The sequence below is a fragment of the Vigna umbellata genome, chromosome 8 (assembly GCF_029865625.1).
Source record: "Vigna umbellata cultivar VRB3 chromosome 8, Vumbellata_1.0, whole genome shotgun sequence".
Taxonomy (NCBI): domain Eukaryota; kingdom Viridiplantae; phylum Streptophyta; class Magnoliopsida; order Fabales; family Fabaceae; genus Vigna; species Vigna umbellata.
The window spans coordinates 23,904,782-23,919,789 of NC_142172.1; the positions used below are offsets into that span (position 1 = coordinate 23,904,782).

Below are 15,008 nucleotides of genomic sequence, written 5' to 3' on the forward strand. Positions count from 1 at the left end.
TTGAGATAGAAAGTACTATAAAACTAACTTTAACTTTTTCATGTAAATAGATTATTAGCTTTTAAAAAATATTTTTTCATACTTTCGAGATTATAATTTGTTTAATTTATCTATTATTACAAATCGATATCTCTTATTAGCTATAAAAGGTTTAGGATGTGTTCACTTGAGTAGAAATAACTGTTCACGCGTGTTTAAGGACGATGAAATGCGAAAAATGAATTGCGCGGATTTGCGGGATAGGGGAATTTTTCATCACCCGCTGGAGTGCAAAGATTTAAAGGGATTTACCATCTAATGCTAATTTACCCACATTGTATAATTCCAACTCCTAAAGCTGACATAATAATCGATTTTAAGATGATGGTTGAAGATGAAGACGAGTTCAAAGCTAAAGAAGAGGAAGAACAGTGGAGGTGTATTCAGTTACCTTCCACCCGTATTCGGTTCCAGGAATGTGAATAATTTTTTAAGAACCCATATTCGGTTCGAGTGGGTGATATTCGGTTCACATACTTCTCAACGAGCTTTGTATTCGATTGCATACGCGACCTGGAGCAAAGACGAAGGAGAAAAGTGGTTCCCCTACAAGCAGTCCAAAACAGAAAGAGAAAAGAGAAGGGTATCTCGCTTTCTACCCTGCGACCTCCCTAGAATGGAGAAGGAGAGAAATAGCTCATCGGTGACGCGACAAAAAGACCCCAACACTGGGTTTGTCCATGAAGGAAAAGAGATTGCACGAACCAAAAAGAAAGGGAAAGAATTTTCCCCGTGTGTGCTGCAAGACTCCCATTACTGGAGTTCTTAGTTGGAGAAGAAGAAAGGTGCTACCCTAGCTACCTTTTCGTGTGAGACAAAGAGAAAGGGAGTGAAGAAGCTTCACCAAGCAGCCCAAAGCTGGCCTGCGAGAGGATAAAGGCCCAAACAAAAATTGGAAAAAATATTGGCTCAGGAGAAAGGCCTAAACACACCCTTTTCTTTTCAGAGTTAAACAAAAACTCAACAAGTGCTTTAACATCATTGAATAGCATTGCCTGTGCAGTCTCTTTTTCCAAAAGACATGTGGAAGAAAGAAGAAGCTTTCTTTATGTTTTCTTTTTAATCTTTCTTTTATTCTTCAATATTAATGCAGTATTATTATTCTTCTATTATAATGGATCATTATAATGATGTATTAAATTGCCTCTTAAATTTAAATTCTAATACATAAATATTTAACACCATTTAATATTATCTTAAAAACTAATTAAGATTCTGCCTTAGAAACCTTCTAATTTAATCTTTAAATAAATAAAAAACAATTTGATAATATTAAATAGGCTCTTAAATTTAAATTTTAATTATTAAATAATTAATGTTAATTTTTTATTCTTTATAAACATTTTTACAATTAAATATAACATGAACAATTATCATTTTATATTACTTTAATAACTAGGGACATTTTGGTAATCTTCAATTTCTATCCATTAAACAATTTTTTTATTTGTCACATCAATCAAATCCTAGACTACTTCTCACAAATTTTACCTCTAAATTCAGTCTCAATTACCTCTAAATCCACTAAAGTAAACACAAAAAAATATATACTCAAATCTCCTTAAATTCATTCAATCACTCTCCTCCAAATCATCTCCCCCTGTCACCCTCAAGTTGAACGTAGCATTAAGGTTCTAAATCTTATTTGTCCCAAACTCCGAATAAAGATCTTTTATTTTAAGTACTTGATTGTGATTGAGAAATATCCTTTATAATCTCAAATTTCTTGATATGACAGTATAGCTTCTCAGCCTTAAGTCGATTTCGGTAAAGGTTGTTGTTTGGAAGCTTATTCGCCTTATTGTTACACGATTCATAGTACCCAAATTGATTCCTAAACATTTTACCAATTAAGACGGTACGATGTTTTCTATAGAGTGATATTGAAATCCCAAATATATTAATATTATCGAAGATATAATTTTCTTTAACCGTTCAATTTATGAGATATGAAATTACCTAAAATTCTTAACAATAACTTTATCTTTTATCTTGTGATAACTTAGTGAAACAGTCGATTTTATTTGTATTACAATCATTTAACTTATGAAATTTAATTATTCTTTTCAATAATTTTATTACAATAAATTAAAACCAGATGTCTAGAATGTTTTTCTCCTTTCATTATATTTCTCTTTCACTTCTCTTAAATAAACTATTTGTTTCACCAGCTTTCTTAAATATGCTTTTCCTTTTCTTTATTTAACTCAAGCTAGTGGATTAGGATTGATTCACAAGATTTATTTAATCTTAGTTTAATTAAATTTTTAAAAGTTTAAGGATTAATCTCTTTAATTTTCCAAAAAAATATACCAAACAAATTCGGAAGAAAATAGCATAGTTACGTGAAAAAAAGAAAACAAAAAATGGACAAAGAAGATTTGAGGTTTGCTAAGAAAGTTACAAATAACTCCTGTTATTTTCCAAAGAGAATACAGCAAAAGATAGTTACGAGTTCTCAACTGGAGATGACAAAGTCTTAATTCTGTAGAGAGAAATACAACAACTGTATGTAGATGATTGCCTCATAGTGAATAATCCCCGAAGGTTCTGTGAACTTCGAGATACATCTAACGTATAAGTGACCAAAGAGGTTCTGTCTTCAAGTTGAAATTAGTGGTTGAATTTTCCGCCCAAAACCGTAGCTCGCAGGTCAGCAACATCAATCTCGTTGGTGTTCTCTGGTCTGTAGTAACCGGTCACAGGGTCTGGGACCCACGAAACCTTTTCAGCACCTCTCACCTTCTCTTCCCCTGATTTTGGAACCATATTGCCGCTGATGGAGGCACCTCCTCTGCTTGCGCTCTGTGTCGCCGCCGCCGCCGCCGCCGCAAACCCACGCCTGTTCCCACAAAAAAGCCATATCAACGTTAATCACCGCTTTACCAATTCTTTATCCCTCATTTCACCACCCGTTACAGCAAGATTCCCCCTTTCGTAATAAAGGCAACAAGGGAGAAGAAAAAAATTCTCTCCCTCCACAAATAAAGCCAAGAACTGCGGCTTTTGAAATATAGCAGAAGTTATTGAAAAGAAAAAAAAGAAAGAGAAACAATTGGTGTACCTGGTTGGAGTGTTGGAGAATCCGTCGGCGACAAGAGCAGAGAGAACCTTAACGTTAGTGAAAGAGCGAGCCATGGGTGATTGAGTGGACGAAAGGGTGTTCAACTGCGGAAAGCTTGTTCCTCGGATGCGAATGAAGAAATGAAAACAAGCTCTCCACAGAAGACAAGAGAATCCTCTGTGGTCTAGAAAGTTCCTGAAGGCAAGTTATTTTGTTATGAAGTGGCAGAGAGAAGTGGTCCGGTATATATAGACGAAGAAGGAAAAAGAAATACGAGCCTCCTAAGAAAATTCCTCTCTTTCACACCACACCCGTTCGTTCATTTGTAGAGCCATTTAATTCTATACCCGCCTTTCTTTTTCACCTTCTAATTCATTTTCCTAAAATCAATTATTTCGATATATCGATATGGTATATGTACAATGTACTTGTCCAATCCAACGACAGTCGTGTAAATATACGAAAACAAATCAAAATTATATTTATCTCATCACAATTTCACTGTCAGGAAACTTTAGTTAAATATACCAGTTTAATTAAAATTTTGTAAAAGTTTTAAATTTATTCATTAATATTGTATGCAACTATGATGGGCATGAACTAATAATTATGCGAGGAAAAGTCGGCGTCCGCCAGTGGTAAAATACTTTATGGATCCAGTGTTCTCCACATCATTGATTATAACGACCGTTTCTCGTAATGACATCAGACCATTCACGTGGCAATGTTTGTGGAAATTTTGAAACAGACTGCGGGACATGTTCTGTCCAAATACTCCTAATGTCGTGTTCTTTGTTACTGCATGTATTATAAAAAAGGAAGAGGTATCAAATTTACAAAAATAAAATAAAAGTAAGGATTATGTTTTGAAATATTGATTTTATTGTTGATAATAACATAGCATAGGAGACCCGGCTCAACGCGTAGATCACGAGGCTTAGCGGCGAAGCCTGGAATTGGGCATGTTTTGACTCTTCTTCCATTTGAAGTTTACAACTTTGCCAACTTGTCGGGTCGTGACCTGTTACATCAGCTATTTTTTTACGAAACCTATTATCGTTCATGGAAATCTTCCAATGCCAGATTTGACAAGTTCGTAGCAGGTGAGTTAATGGCTTCGGAATCACTATCACTTATGTTAAGCTGCCTTTACCTATTTTTGTTTTTTAAAATTGTTACTATAGATTACATATGATCGATTGGCCATAATTAGGTGCATAGTCGAATGTATCAAACTACTAAGATATGAAAAAAAACTTCATAATCGATCGGTTATAGTAGTTAAACAAAATTAAAGCACAATTAATATAGTAATGGCTATTGATGAGTGGTTAGTATTAACATTAATGATCATTATGAGATAAATTAATTCGTCAAATTTTTTTAAACTCTATAAATAAAGGTTTAATTTCGAAGTAATGGACACTTTTTCATAATTGAATTACTTTGTTTTTTAAAGGCTTAATACCCTATTTTGTCCCCAGTTTCGCTCGAAAATGTCAAATTAGTCCATCCTTTAAAAAATGCGTCAATTACGTCCTCACTTAATAAAATTTGCATCAATGAAATCCCTTCCGTTAAATCCGTACAAACGGCGTTACTTAATAAGAGAGAAAAATAATTAACGCCGTTTGTACGGATTTAACGGAAGGGATTTCATTGATGCAAATTTTATTAAGTGAGGACGTAATTGACGCATTTTTTAAAGGATGGACTAATTTGACATTTTCGAGCGAAACTGGGGACAAAATAGGGTATTAAAACTTTTTTAAAATTGTTACTATAGGATTACATATGACCGATAGGCCATAATTGGGTGCATAGTCGAATGTATCGAACGACTAAGGTATGAAAAAGGATTTCATAGTCGATCAGTTACAGTAGTTGAGCAAAATTAAAGCACAATTAATATGGTAACTGCTATTGATGAGTGGTTAATATTGACATTAATGATCATTATGAGATAAATTAATTGGTCAAATTCTTTTAAACTCTATAAATAAAGGTTTAATTTCGAGGTAATTGACACTTTTTCATAATTGAATTACTTTAGACTTCCAGAGAAAAATTTTGACTTGAGCGTCGAAATGTCTTCTGCAGGTCAATCCCCTCAAATCGATCAGTCACCCAAAGCATAGAGGAAGTAAACGTTCGTCTAAAGTAGGAATGCTACGCAGGAATCATTCTCGTCCCATTTCAGCAGAAACATTTTAACACCCACTGTGGGGCCGAGGATAGCAGAAGAAACTCAATCAAGACCATAAGGATTGCAGGACAACTAGACTCGTTGGCTTTAGTTCAGGAAATGCAAAGGCAAATGTAAGCCATGCAGGCGGAGATTCCGACTTTGCGAGCGAAGCGAGTTGCAGGAAAAAGGAGCAGTCGAATCAATAGTCGGCAACACCTACCCATGCTCCTACAGTGGAGGTTGCTCACACAGAGCCCGAGGAAGCTGCACAAGAGGAAAATAGTGTCAAGACCCGTTCGGTTCGCCTGGCTAATGCGGTCGGGGTGTTGAACTTCACCCGTTCACGATGGCTATTATGGAAGAGCCATTGCTGGAGAGGATGCCTCCAGCTCTTGACAAGTATGATGGATTGGGAGATCCGGAGGAGCATTTGAGATCGTTTGTGGACGCCATGGCAATTTATTCGTCCGATGACTTGGTGTGCTGTAGGATATTTTCCCTATCCTTAAAGGAGAAGCTCTAGCATGGTTTAATTCCCTTCGCCCTTGAACTGCAGACAATTTTGGTACCCTGCGCAACAGTTTTCCTCCAGCCAGGCGCAAAACCTTACCTTTATTGAACTGACAAAAATCAGGCAAAGAAAAGATGAAGGCTTGAGGGATTTTATGGACTGGTACAATCGAACTGCACGACAAGTAAAGGACGTGGGCAAAAAGTTCATCATGAGCACTTTGGCCACAACCTTAAGGCCTTGTTCCTTCGCGGATAGCTTGTTCACGCGACCACCTTGAACCTTGGAAGAGATGCAGGAGAGGGTCGTTGAGTTCATCCGAATTGAGGAGATGCGTGTTGTCCAAAAAAGGCAGCATGGGGAAAATGCTTCGTCCTCAGGTCAAGAGCAAAAGGAAGGCAAGAAGTCATTCGTTCCTGACGAACGACCTAAGGGTAACAAGTATAGAGATGGTCCAAAAGGATCTAGATTTAATGAGTACACCCATCTGAACGCCCTAAGGGAAAAAGTTTTGGAGGAATCTTCTAGCGCTGATCTCCTCCCCCCTTTGAAGAAAAAACCAATGCCCAAGAATGTTAATGATAGTAAGCATTGCATCTATCATCAAAATATGGGGCATACCACCGAAGAGTGCACCACGCTCTAGGATAAGATTGAGGAGTTGTTAAGAGCAGGACCGCTGCAGCAGAAGTCAAAGTTAAGATCGACAACTGCGAGGACACATTAACACCATCTTTGGAGGCTTTGCTGGAGGAGGGTCGATAGCTTTGGCGAGAAAGAGGCATTTGAGAGAGTTGAAGAGGCTGCACAGGGTGGATGTGAAGAAACGCTAAATGCCACTAATCATATTTTCTAACGAGGATTTTCGTGCTCCCGACTCTGAGCAGGATGATCCTATGGAGATAACCGCTGTTATCGCTCGGTACAGCGCTGGCAAAGTCTTGATCGACCAAGGGAGTTCGGTCAACATCCTTTACTGGAAGACGTTCCAGCAAATGGATCTGTCGGAAGACTTGATTCTACCCTACAACGAGCAGATTGTAGGGTTTGCAGAAGAACGAGTGGATACGTGGATTTGAAAACCTGTCTCGATACTGAATGGGATGCTAAAGAGCTGAAGACCAGGTTTCTGCTGGTAGATGCTAGCACCACGTACAATGTGCTTATAGGCAGACCTTGCCTAAATACCTTTTGGGGAAATAGTTTCAACGCCTCATTTAACCCTTAAGTTTCCATTAGACAAGGGAAGCATTTTCACTATTTGGATAGACCAAAAAGTTGCCCGAGAATGTTATGTTGTGGGATTGAAGGTTGAACCCTCTACTTCGCAACGGAAAATCAAGCAGTTAAAAGTAGCAATGGTAGATTTAGATCCCAAAACCAACACAGATGACCGAATGGAACCACTAGGAGAGACAAAACCGTTTGGCCTTGGACGCTCGGAAGAACAAGTTACTTCCATTGGAAGTGAATTGGTCAGGCCAAACTCATCGACAAAGAGCTAATGTGCAACAATGATATGTTCGCTTGGACCACAACTGACATGTCGGGGATACACCCAAGGGTCATGTCACACAAATTGGCCTGTTTAAGGAAGCCCGCCCAATGGCACAAAAGAAGAGGAGGCTCAGAGCGGAAAAAAGGTTAGCACTAAAAGCCGAGGTGAAGAAACTCTTGGAGGCCAATTTCATTTGTGAAGTCAAGTACACTACCTGGTTGGCAAACATTGTGATGGTGAAAAAGTCTAGCAGACAGTGGAGGATGTGTACAGACTTGAACAAATCTTGCCCTAAAGATGCCTACCCTCTTCTTAGCATTGATGCTTTCGTAGATGGGGCTTCGAGATTTCAAGTTTTGAGCTTTCTAGACGCTTATTCGGGGTACAACCAAATCCCCATGTTCCCTTGATAATGAGAAGACAACTTTTGTCACGAGCAGTCAAATTACTACTATGAGATAATTCGTTCCGACTAAAGAATGTGGGGTCTACTTATTAGCGTTTGATGGACAAGGTGTTTCATCATCAGATTGGGAGGTGCATGGAGGTTTATGTGGATAATATGGTTGTACGGAGCAGATCAATAGAGGATCATGTGAAGGATCTTGTTGAGGTGTTCGACCAGGTGCGCAAGTACGAAATGCGGTTGAACCCAGCTAAGTGTAACTTCGGGGTACCTGTAGGGAAATTTTTAGGCTTTATGCTGACGGCCAGAGGGATAAAGGCGAATCCAGACAAATGTAAGGTGGTGTTAGAAATGAGAAGCCTCTAAAACCTTAAGGAGATACAATGCTTAGTAGGGAGACTGACTTCGTTATCCCGTTTTATCCCAAGATTGGTCGAGCGTATCAAGCCTATTGTGAAGGTGATGAAGAAGAGTGTCGAGACCAGCTGAGACGAACAGTGTGAGGAGGCCTTTAACATGGTAAAGGGCATTCTAGCTAGCCCGCCTGTAATGGGCCGACCTGATCCAAAGCATGATTTATAGTTGTTTCTAGCATTGTCAGAGGAAACGATCAGTCCAACTCTAGTGCAAGAAAGCCTTGAATTCAAACTTGTCTATTGTATCAGTAAAACCCTACAAGAAGTAGAGACAAGGTATAAGCAGGTGGAGACTGTTGTTTTAGCCCTTGTCATAGTTGCACAGCGATTGAGGCCTCATTTTCAAGGCCATCAAGTGGTGGTAAGAACTGACCATCCCATTGCTAAGTGATGAGTGGATATTTATGCCCACATTTATGCTTTAAAATTCAAAATTTTAATGAGATTCTTATGCTTAAATGGTTGATTTAAAGTGAATATGCGACGATTGAAATTGTTGGGTTTGGGAATTAAAGAGACCTAAAGAGTGAGCTTTAGCGCATAAATTATTTTTGGATGTTATAATGTTTGTTGATGCGGCTGAAATTAAAACTTAACAGATGTAAACCATGCAAATAAGCGGCACAATTGGCAAAATAGGCCCAAAATCAATTTTGTTTGGAAAAGAATAATAGGTTGATCGGTAAAGTTGTCCGAGTTCAAATTGCGATTTGAATGGCGCAGGTTTGTTCGATGGCAACACTTGGCTGATTTTGCAACTAAATTACCTATACAAGGAGAGGAGCCTTCACGGCCTTTGAAGCTCTTTGTAGACGGATCAATTGACAAAACAGACGGGGGAGCGGGAGTTGTTTTAGAAGGCTCGTACGGATTACTTGTTGAAAAATCCATCCTCTTTAAGTTTAAGATTAGCAACAATCAGGTTGATATGAAGCAGTGATTATTGGTCTTGAACTAGCTAAAGACTTGGGGGCAACTTCCGTTGAATGCCGAACAGATTCACAACTAGTGGTTGGGCAGTTGGATGGGAGCTTTCAAACTAAAGACGACCAGCTGCTCCATTATTATCATAAAAAGGAGTTGGTTAAACAATTCCAAGTGGTGGAGATCAAGCATGTTCCTAGAGTAGAAAATGTAAGGGCGGATATCTATCGAAACTGGCTAGCGGCAAGGAGCAGGGCTAGTTGTCCTCAGTCTTACGACAAATCATGTTGAAGCCTTCCATTGAATGCTTATCAGTCTTCGAGATATCCGATCGTCCTGATTGGAGAAAGGAGATTAGAGAGTTGATCAAAAGGCAAGAGAATGGCTCATTAATACGAACAATGAAAGCTAAAAAGATCTCTCGTTACTTATTCATAGGCGACAACCTTTATAGACGGGGATTTTCTGCACCATTGTTGAAGTGTGTCTCGCTGGACGAAGCTGAGTATGTGAGGAGAGAATTGCATGGAGGGATGTGTGGAATGCATACTAGGCAGCGAGCCCTTCGTGCACGGGCGTTGCGAGTAGGATACTTTTGGCCGACGATGGATAGGGACTACAAGATGTTCTTGCAGAAACGTGTGAAGTGTTAGGAACATGGGAATAACCTCAACCTACCACATGCAAAGTTGCATAACTTAGTGTCTCCCTGACCATTTTAAAAATGGGGAATGGACATTGTCGGACCTTTTCCGATCGGTCGGTCGTAGAAGAAGTTCCTCCTAATAGCCATTGATTACTTCATGAAGTGGGTGGAGGCGAAATCTTTGGCTACGATAATATCCGCGAAAGTCCAGAAGTTTATATGGACGATCATTTGTCGCTTTGGCTTGCCACAAACAATAGTGATGGACAATGGCCGACAGTTCATAGACAAAGGGCTAGCAGATGTCTATTCAAACTTAGGAATCAAGCATGTCAATAGTTCAGTGGAGCACCCTCATACGAATGGGAAGGTGGAGGCTGTTAATAAGGCCATTGTATCTGAGTTAAAAAAGCGTTTGGAAATGCTAAATGAGCTTGGGTTGATGAGTTGCAAGAGTTTCTTTGGGATATCGTTGCACACCACACGGTACAACTCGAGAAATGCCCTTCAACCTTACGTATGTAATGAATGTTATGCTACCGATAGAAGTGGGGGAACTAACGCTTAGGAGGAAGGTGGAGGACATGCGGGTGAATGATGATCAGCTAAGGGCAGAGTTGGATACCCTGGAGGAAAGAAGAGAAATAGCAGTTGTCCGGATGAAAGCTGAAAAAAGGCTCGTCGCTCATTGCTACAACACCAAGATAAGACCAAGGTAGTTTGCCGAAGGAGATCTGGTTTGGCGAAAGATAGGGGACGCTCGAAGAAACCGGGCGAAAGGAAATTTAGATGACAACTAGGAAGGTCCTTTTAAGGTGGTTTGAGACTTAAATAACGGAGCATACCGTTTGGAACACCCGACAAGAAAAGCCATACCCAACACCTGGAATGCATCGCATCTCAAATTTTATTTCAATTGAAAGCTTACGATGTAATGTGCAATTCAAATTATAAATAAAACCAAGTGTTTGTTATCTAAATTCTAAGCAACTTATACAAAAAATTCGAAGACTTAGGGAATGTTTTAAGTGAACTCTTAGAGTCTAACGATCGGTGAGGAACGTTCTTGTAACTCTCACCTTAAAATTTGACCTAGGGAACATTCTAAGTGAACTCCTAGAGCCTAACGATCGGTGAGGAACGTTCTTGTAATTCTCACCTTAACATTATTTGACCTAGGGAACGTTCTAAGTGAACTTCTAGAGTCTAACGATCAATGAGGAACGTTCTTGAAACTCTCACCTTAATATTTTATTACCTAGGGAACGTTCTAAGTGAACTCCTAGAGTCTATCGATCGGTGAGAAACTTTCTTGTAACTTACCTTAATATTTTGACCTAGGAAACGTTTTAAGTGAACTCCTAGAGTCTACCACTCAATGAGAAACGTTCTTGTAACTTTCACCTTAACATTTCTAACCTAGGAAATGTTCTTAGTGAACTCCTAGAGCCCATCATTCAGGGTGGAACGTTCTCGTAACTCACTAGGATCAAAACGATTAGAAGAGTGGGAAAGATAAAGAACGAACAAGAAAAGTCAAAGTAATGTATATATTCATTCAAAAAATTTAATACAAGAGCTAAAGGGCAACTAACTATATGGCTGTGGTACAAAAAGTAAATAGAAACTATGCAACCTAAGTATTTTCCCCTTTGGCCTCTTCAATAACTTCAACCACAATTTGTTGAGGCTCAACAAAAGGGGCAACCAGAGTTGGAGTCTCGGGAGAAGGAGTGAGGGGCACCAGCTTGCCCTCAACCACAGTTTGCATAACCTCGTAGCAAGGATTGTCTAAAGGCACTTGATAGAACAAGTTGCATTGGGTTATTGCCTAGTTGAAACCAAGGACGTGTTCTTTAATAACCTCTTCGCCCAAGAACTTGTTCTCTTCATACAACTTCTACACTTTGCCTCGTAGAGTGTCTCGCTCGGTGAGAAGATTGTCTCTCTACATGTCCAGCTCTTTGTTTTTCTCAGTGGAATGTTGTAGATCCAGCTTCAGGTCATCATTAGATCATTACAATTGACGAGCGGTGGTGCGAGCCTCAACAAGTAAAGCTTTGGCCTTTGCTTTTTCATCAACAATGATCTTCTCAACCTCGGCTACCCGAAGGGTAAGCTCTTCATTCGACTATATAGTTGCATCAAGCTTCTCTTGAAGAGCTTGTAACTCTGTAGAGGCAACAACCTTCCTCCTATCAGCAACATAGGCCATGTATATATTGGACCGAGCAACAAGCTCATAGGCCATGTTGGAGGCCTCCTCTTTTCATTCCCTTGAAGTATTCCTTCTCCTCAAGGAAAAGGTTAAATTGAATTCGTCGAGCTACCCATAGATTTGGGTCGAGCGGCTTTTCTTTTATTCTTCTTCTTCTTTTGAGTAGGAGCGGAAGAGATAGGGATAGTCTCGGCTTGGCGAGCGAAGGCAGCAGTCTGGACCTCAGGGTCAACTAGAGGATTTTGCACAACCACGGGATTAGGAGTAATGGGAGGACGGGAGGAGCACCCTTCCCCAAATTTCTTGAGTTCCTCTTGCTTGCGGTCCATCATGTGGGAAAAAGTGTTGTTATTCCCTTGGTCCATGACTGACAAATAATCTACAAAACAAAAAGAAATTTAGATAAGTTAGAAACGACTGCTCGGTATAAGGTCTCAAAAGTAGCTTACCGAACATTCTATTATGAAGATTCTTAGAGCCCAAGTAGCGTATGAGCGTGCTGGAGGAGGCCTTGAGAGGTAGCTGACTTAGCCTGCTGATCACTTCCAACTCTTCGGGCGTCATGGAGGACTTGGGACAAGAAATAACTTTCTTGGGATGATTGGTCCAGTAAAATGGAAATTTAGGCTAATCGTCCGAAAAGTAAAAATGGGAACGACCGACCTCGAGAATGGCAACCTTGTGGAAATTCACCTTGAACTCTTTATAAGACGTATTGAACATCGTCAAAAGTTGTCTTTCTTTTATTGAGATTAGGGAAACCCAAGGCTTGTTGGGGTGTGGCGTTACATGGAAGAAGTAGATAAACGATGCAAGAGTGAGAGTAAGGGTGAGAGCGGCGCAGACGATCGAGAACACTTGCATGAAAGCCCAACCGTACGGATGAAGTTGGTTGGGAGCAACGTTGAGTTCTCGCAGAACACCCATTTGAAAGCCTGAGAATGGGAGAAGAACTCGCAAATCGCAGAATGTTGAATAATCATAGAAGAAGTTTGAGGCGTACCCTTCTCAGTCATGGAACGCCCGTTCGGTCATTTCGCAAACTGCCAATTTGAAACAATCTGAGTTGTTGGTCGCCTTCACCATGAAAACCCTATCGACCAGCTCTTTTATCGAATGACCAGTAACGACGGCGGGCCTAGCTTTGCACCTTCCATCCCACTCACCGGTGAAATCAACATTGATCGCCACTGCCTCATCTTTACTATCCTCAAGAATACGATAGGAGTTTTCGACGGTTGGTGAGTCGGCCTGGTTATCGACGGGAGGATTTCTCACATCACTGAGACCAAGCATAGAAGAGTTAACAAAAGAAGTATACCCTGCAGCACCGTCAACATACCCACGACCATTCATCCCTACAGACTCAGAAGAACTCATCAAAGAAGACATGGTTTACCTGGAGGAAGACGAAGGCTTGAAGCTGTGGAGGGGAATTTGGAAGGGACGTTCGGGAATCGGAGAGCTTGAGGGTAAAAGTGAAAATGAGGGACGACCCCACCATTATTTATAGCCGATAAAAGCATTTCACTCAAGCCATCTGAGAAGTTGGATGAGAGGGGATTTGACGGTTTAAAAGTCCTGATGTTTCAATTTCTACCATTTCCCGCCTTTTAACAGATCCTGGAGAAACACGTGTCATTCTATGAATCGTCGTTACCCTTGGTAATTTTTAGATAAATTCGTCAACCGATCTGTATATCTTAGTAAACCCTACGCAATATCCAAGGTTTTGCTAGGGCTTTGGGGGCCTATGTTACTATAGGGTTAGACTTGACCGATCGGGCATGATTGGGTGCTGAGTCGAATATACCGAATGACCGAGCTATGGAAAATGACTTCGTTGTCGATCGGTCACGACAACAGTTGAGCAGAGTTAAAGCACAATCAATACGATAACTGCTATTGATGAGTGGTTAAGGTTGACATTAATGATCATTAAGAGGTAAATTAATTGGTCATATTTTTTTAAACTTTATAAATAGAGGTTTAATTTCGAGGTAATGGACACTTTTTCATACTGGAATTACTTTAGACCTCCAGAGAAAAATTCTGACTTGAGGTCGGAGTGTCTTCGCAGGTCAACCCCTTCAAACCGATCGGTCACCCAGAGGAGACAGGAAGTAAATTCGTTATTAGATTTTTTAAAAGAAATTAGTTTTATATATAAATTTTGTACCAGTCTCCTCAGAACTATGTCGCCACTCAGGTCGTCTATCCAAACTGACCACCTAGGTCATGTCCAATATGACCTAACAGTATGGAAAAATTATTAGTGGTAAATGACTCATTAAGCTCCTAATACAAATTAAGATGTGACTGGACCGTCATTAGGCCAGCAAAAGGTAAAGGTCTATCACAACTATTATAAATAAAGGTCTTAGGTATGACTTAAGGAATATTACACATTATATCTTTCACTTGTTGTGCTAACCAATCAGTTATATTACTGACTTAAACGTCAGAGTGCCTTTGACAGGTTCCCACACACACGGCATCCACAAAAAGGAGGGAGAGCGAACAACATAACTTGGATGATGGAGGACCACTAGGTAGCTCATCCAGTCTTCAGGACAACTTGAAGTGCTTTCCATAAGAGACCTCAACCCATACCCGAAACATTTTGGTGTCCACCGTGGGACTGAGCAAGTACCCCATGGTAGCCATAAGGAACCAATGAATGGTACTTTGGTATACCTTAATTGCCCAACCGTTCGGCCTCAGTATTTATATTCAGCATCAACTTGCTTAAACCACTCGGTCAAACTTAGCCTCAACTATTCGACCTCCCATGGCCTCATAGGTACTTAATTAATCTTAACCTCAAGTGTTCGGCCTCAACTATTCGACCATACATTGGCTTCAACTGTTTGGCATCTTATGGACTCACAAGTACTCGGCTAATCTTGGTCTCAAGTGTTCGGCCTCAAATGTTCAGCCATACATTGACTTCAACTACTCGGCCACACATGGCCTAACAAGTACTCGGTCAATCTTGGCCTCAAGCTTTCGACCTAAAGTGTTCGGCCTCAAATGTTCGGTCACACATTGGCCTGAACTGGTCGACCACCCATGGCCTCACAAGTACCCGACCAACC

General features: G+C 40.2%; 1 protein-coding gene across 1 annotated transcript; it reads right to left on the reverse strand.

Moving 5' to 3' along the window:
- Window positions 1-2,426: 2,426 nt before the first annotated feature.
- On the reverse strand, window positions 2,427-3,330 carry SAG21 (senescence-associated gene 21). The gene is made up of 2 exons (XM_047293270.2): window positions 3,104-3,330; window positions 2,427-2,881 (listed from the first exon to the last, which is right to left on the reverse strand). Exons 1-2 carry the CDS (start codon window positions 3,175-3,177, stop codon window positions 2,653-2,655), a joined length of 303 nt encoding a protein of 100 aa, XP_047149226.1. The 5' UTR covers window positions 3,178-3,330; the 3' UTR covers window positions 2,427-2,652.
- Window positions 3,331-15,008: the final 11,678 nt, after the last annotated feature.

Excerpts from the sequence above, each read along its gene's own strand:
- SAG21 (XM_047293270.2), bottom strand. The coding sequence starts at position 3,177 with ATGGCTCGCTCTTTCACTAACGTTAAGGTTCTCTCTGCTCTTGTCGCC. Across the intron at positions 2,882-3,103 it reads TTCTCCAACACTCCAACCAG|GCGTGGGTTTGCGGCGGCGG; the intron begins GTACACCAATTG and ends TTGTGGGAACAG.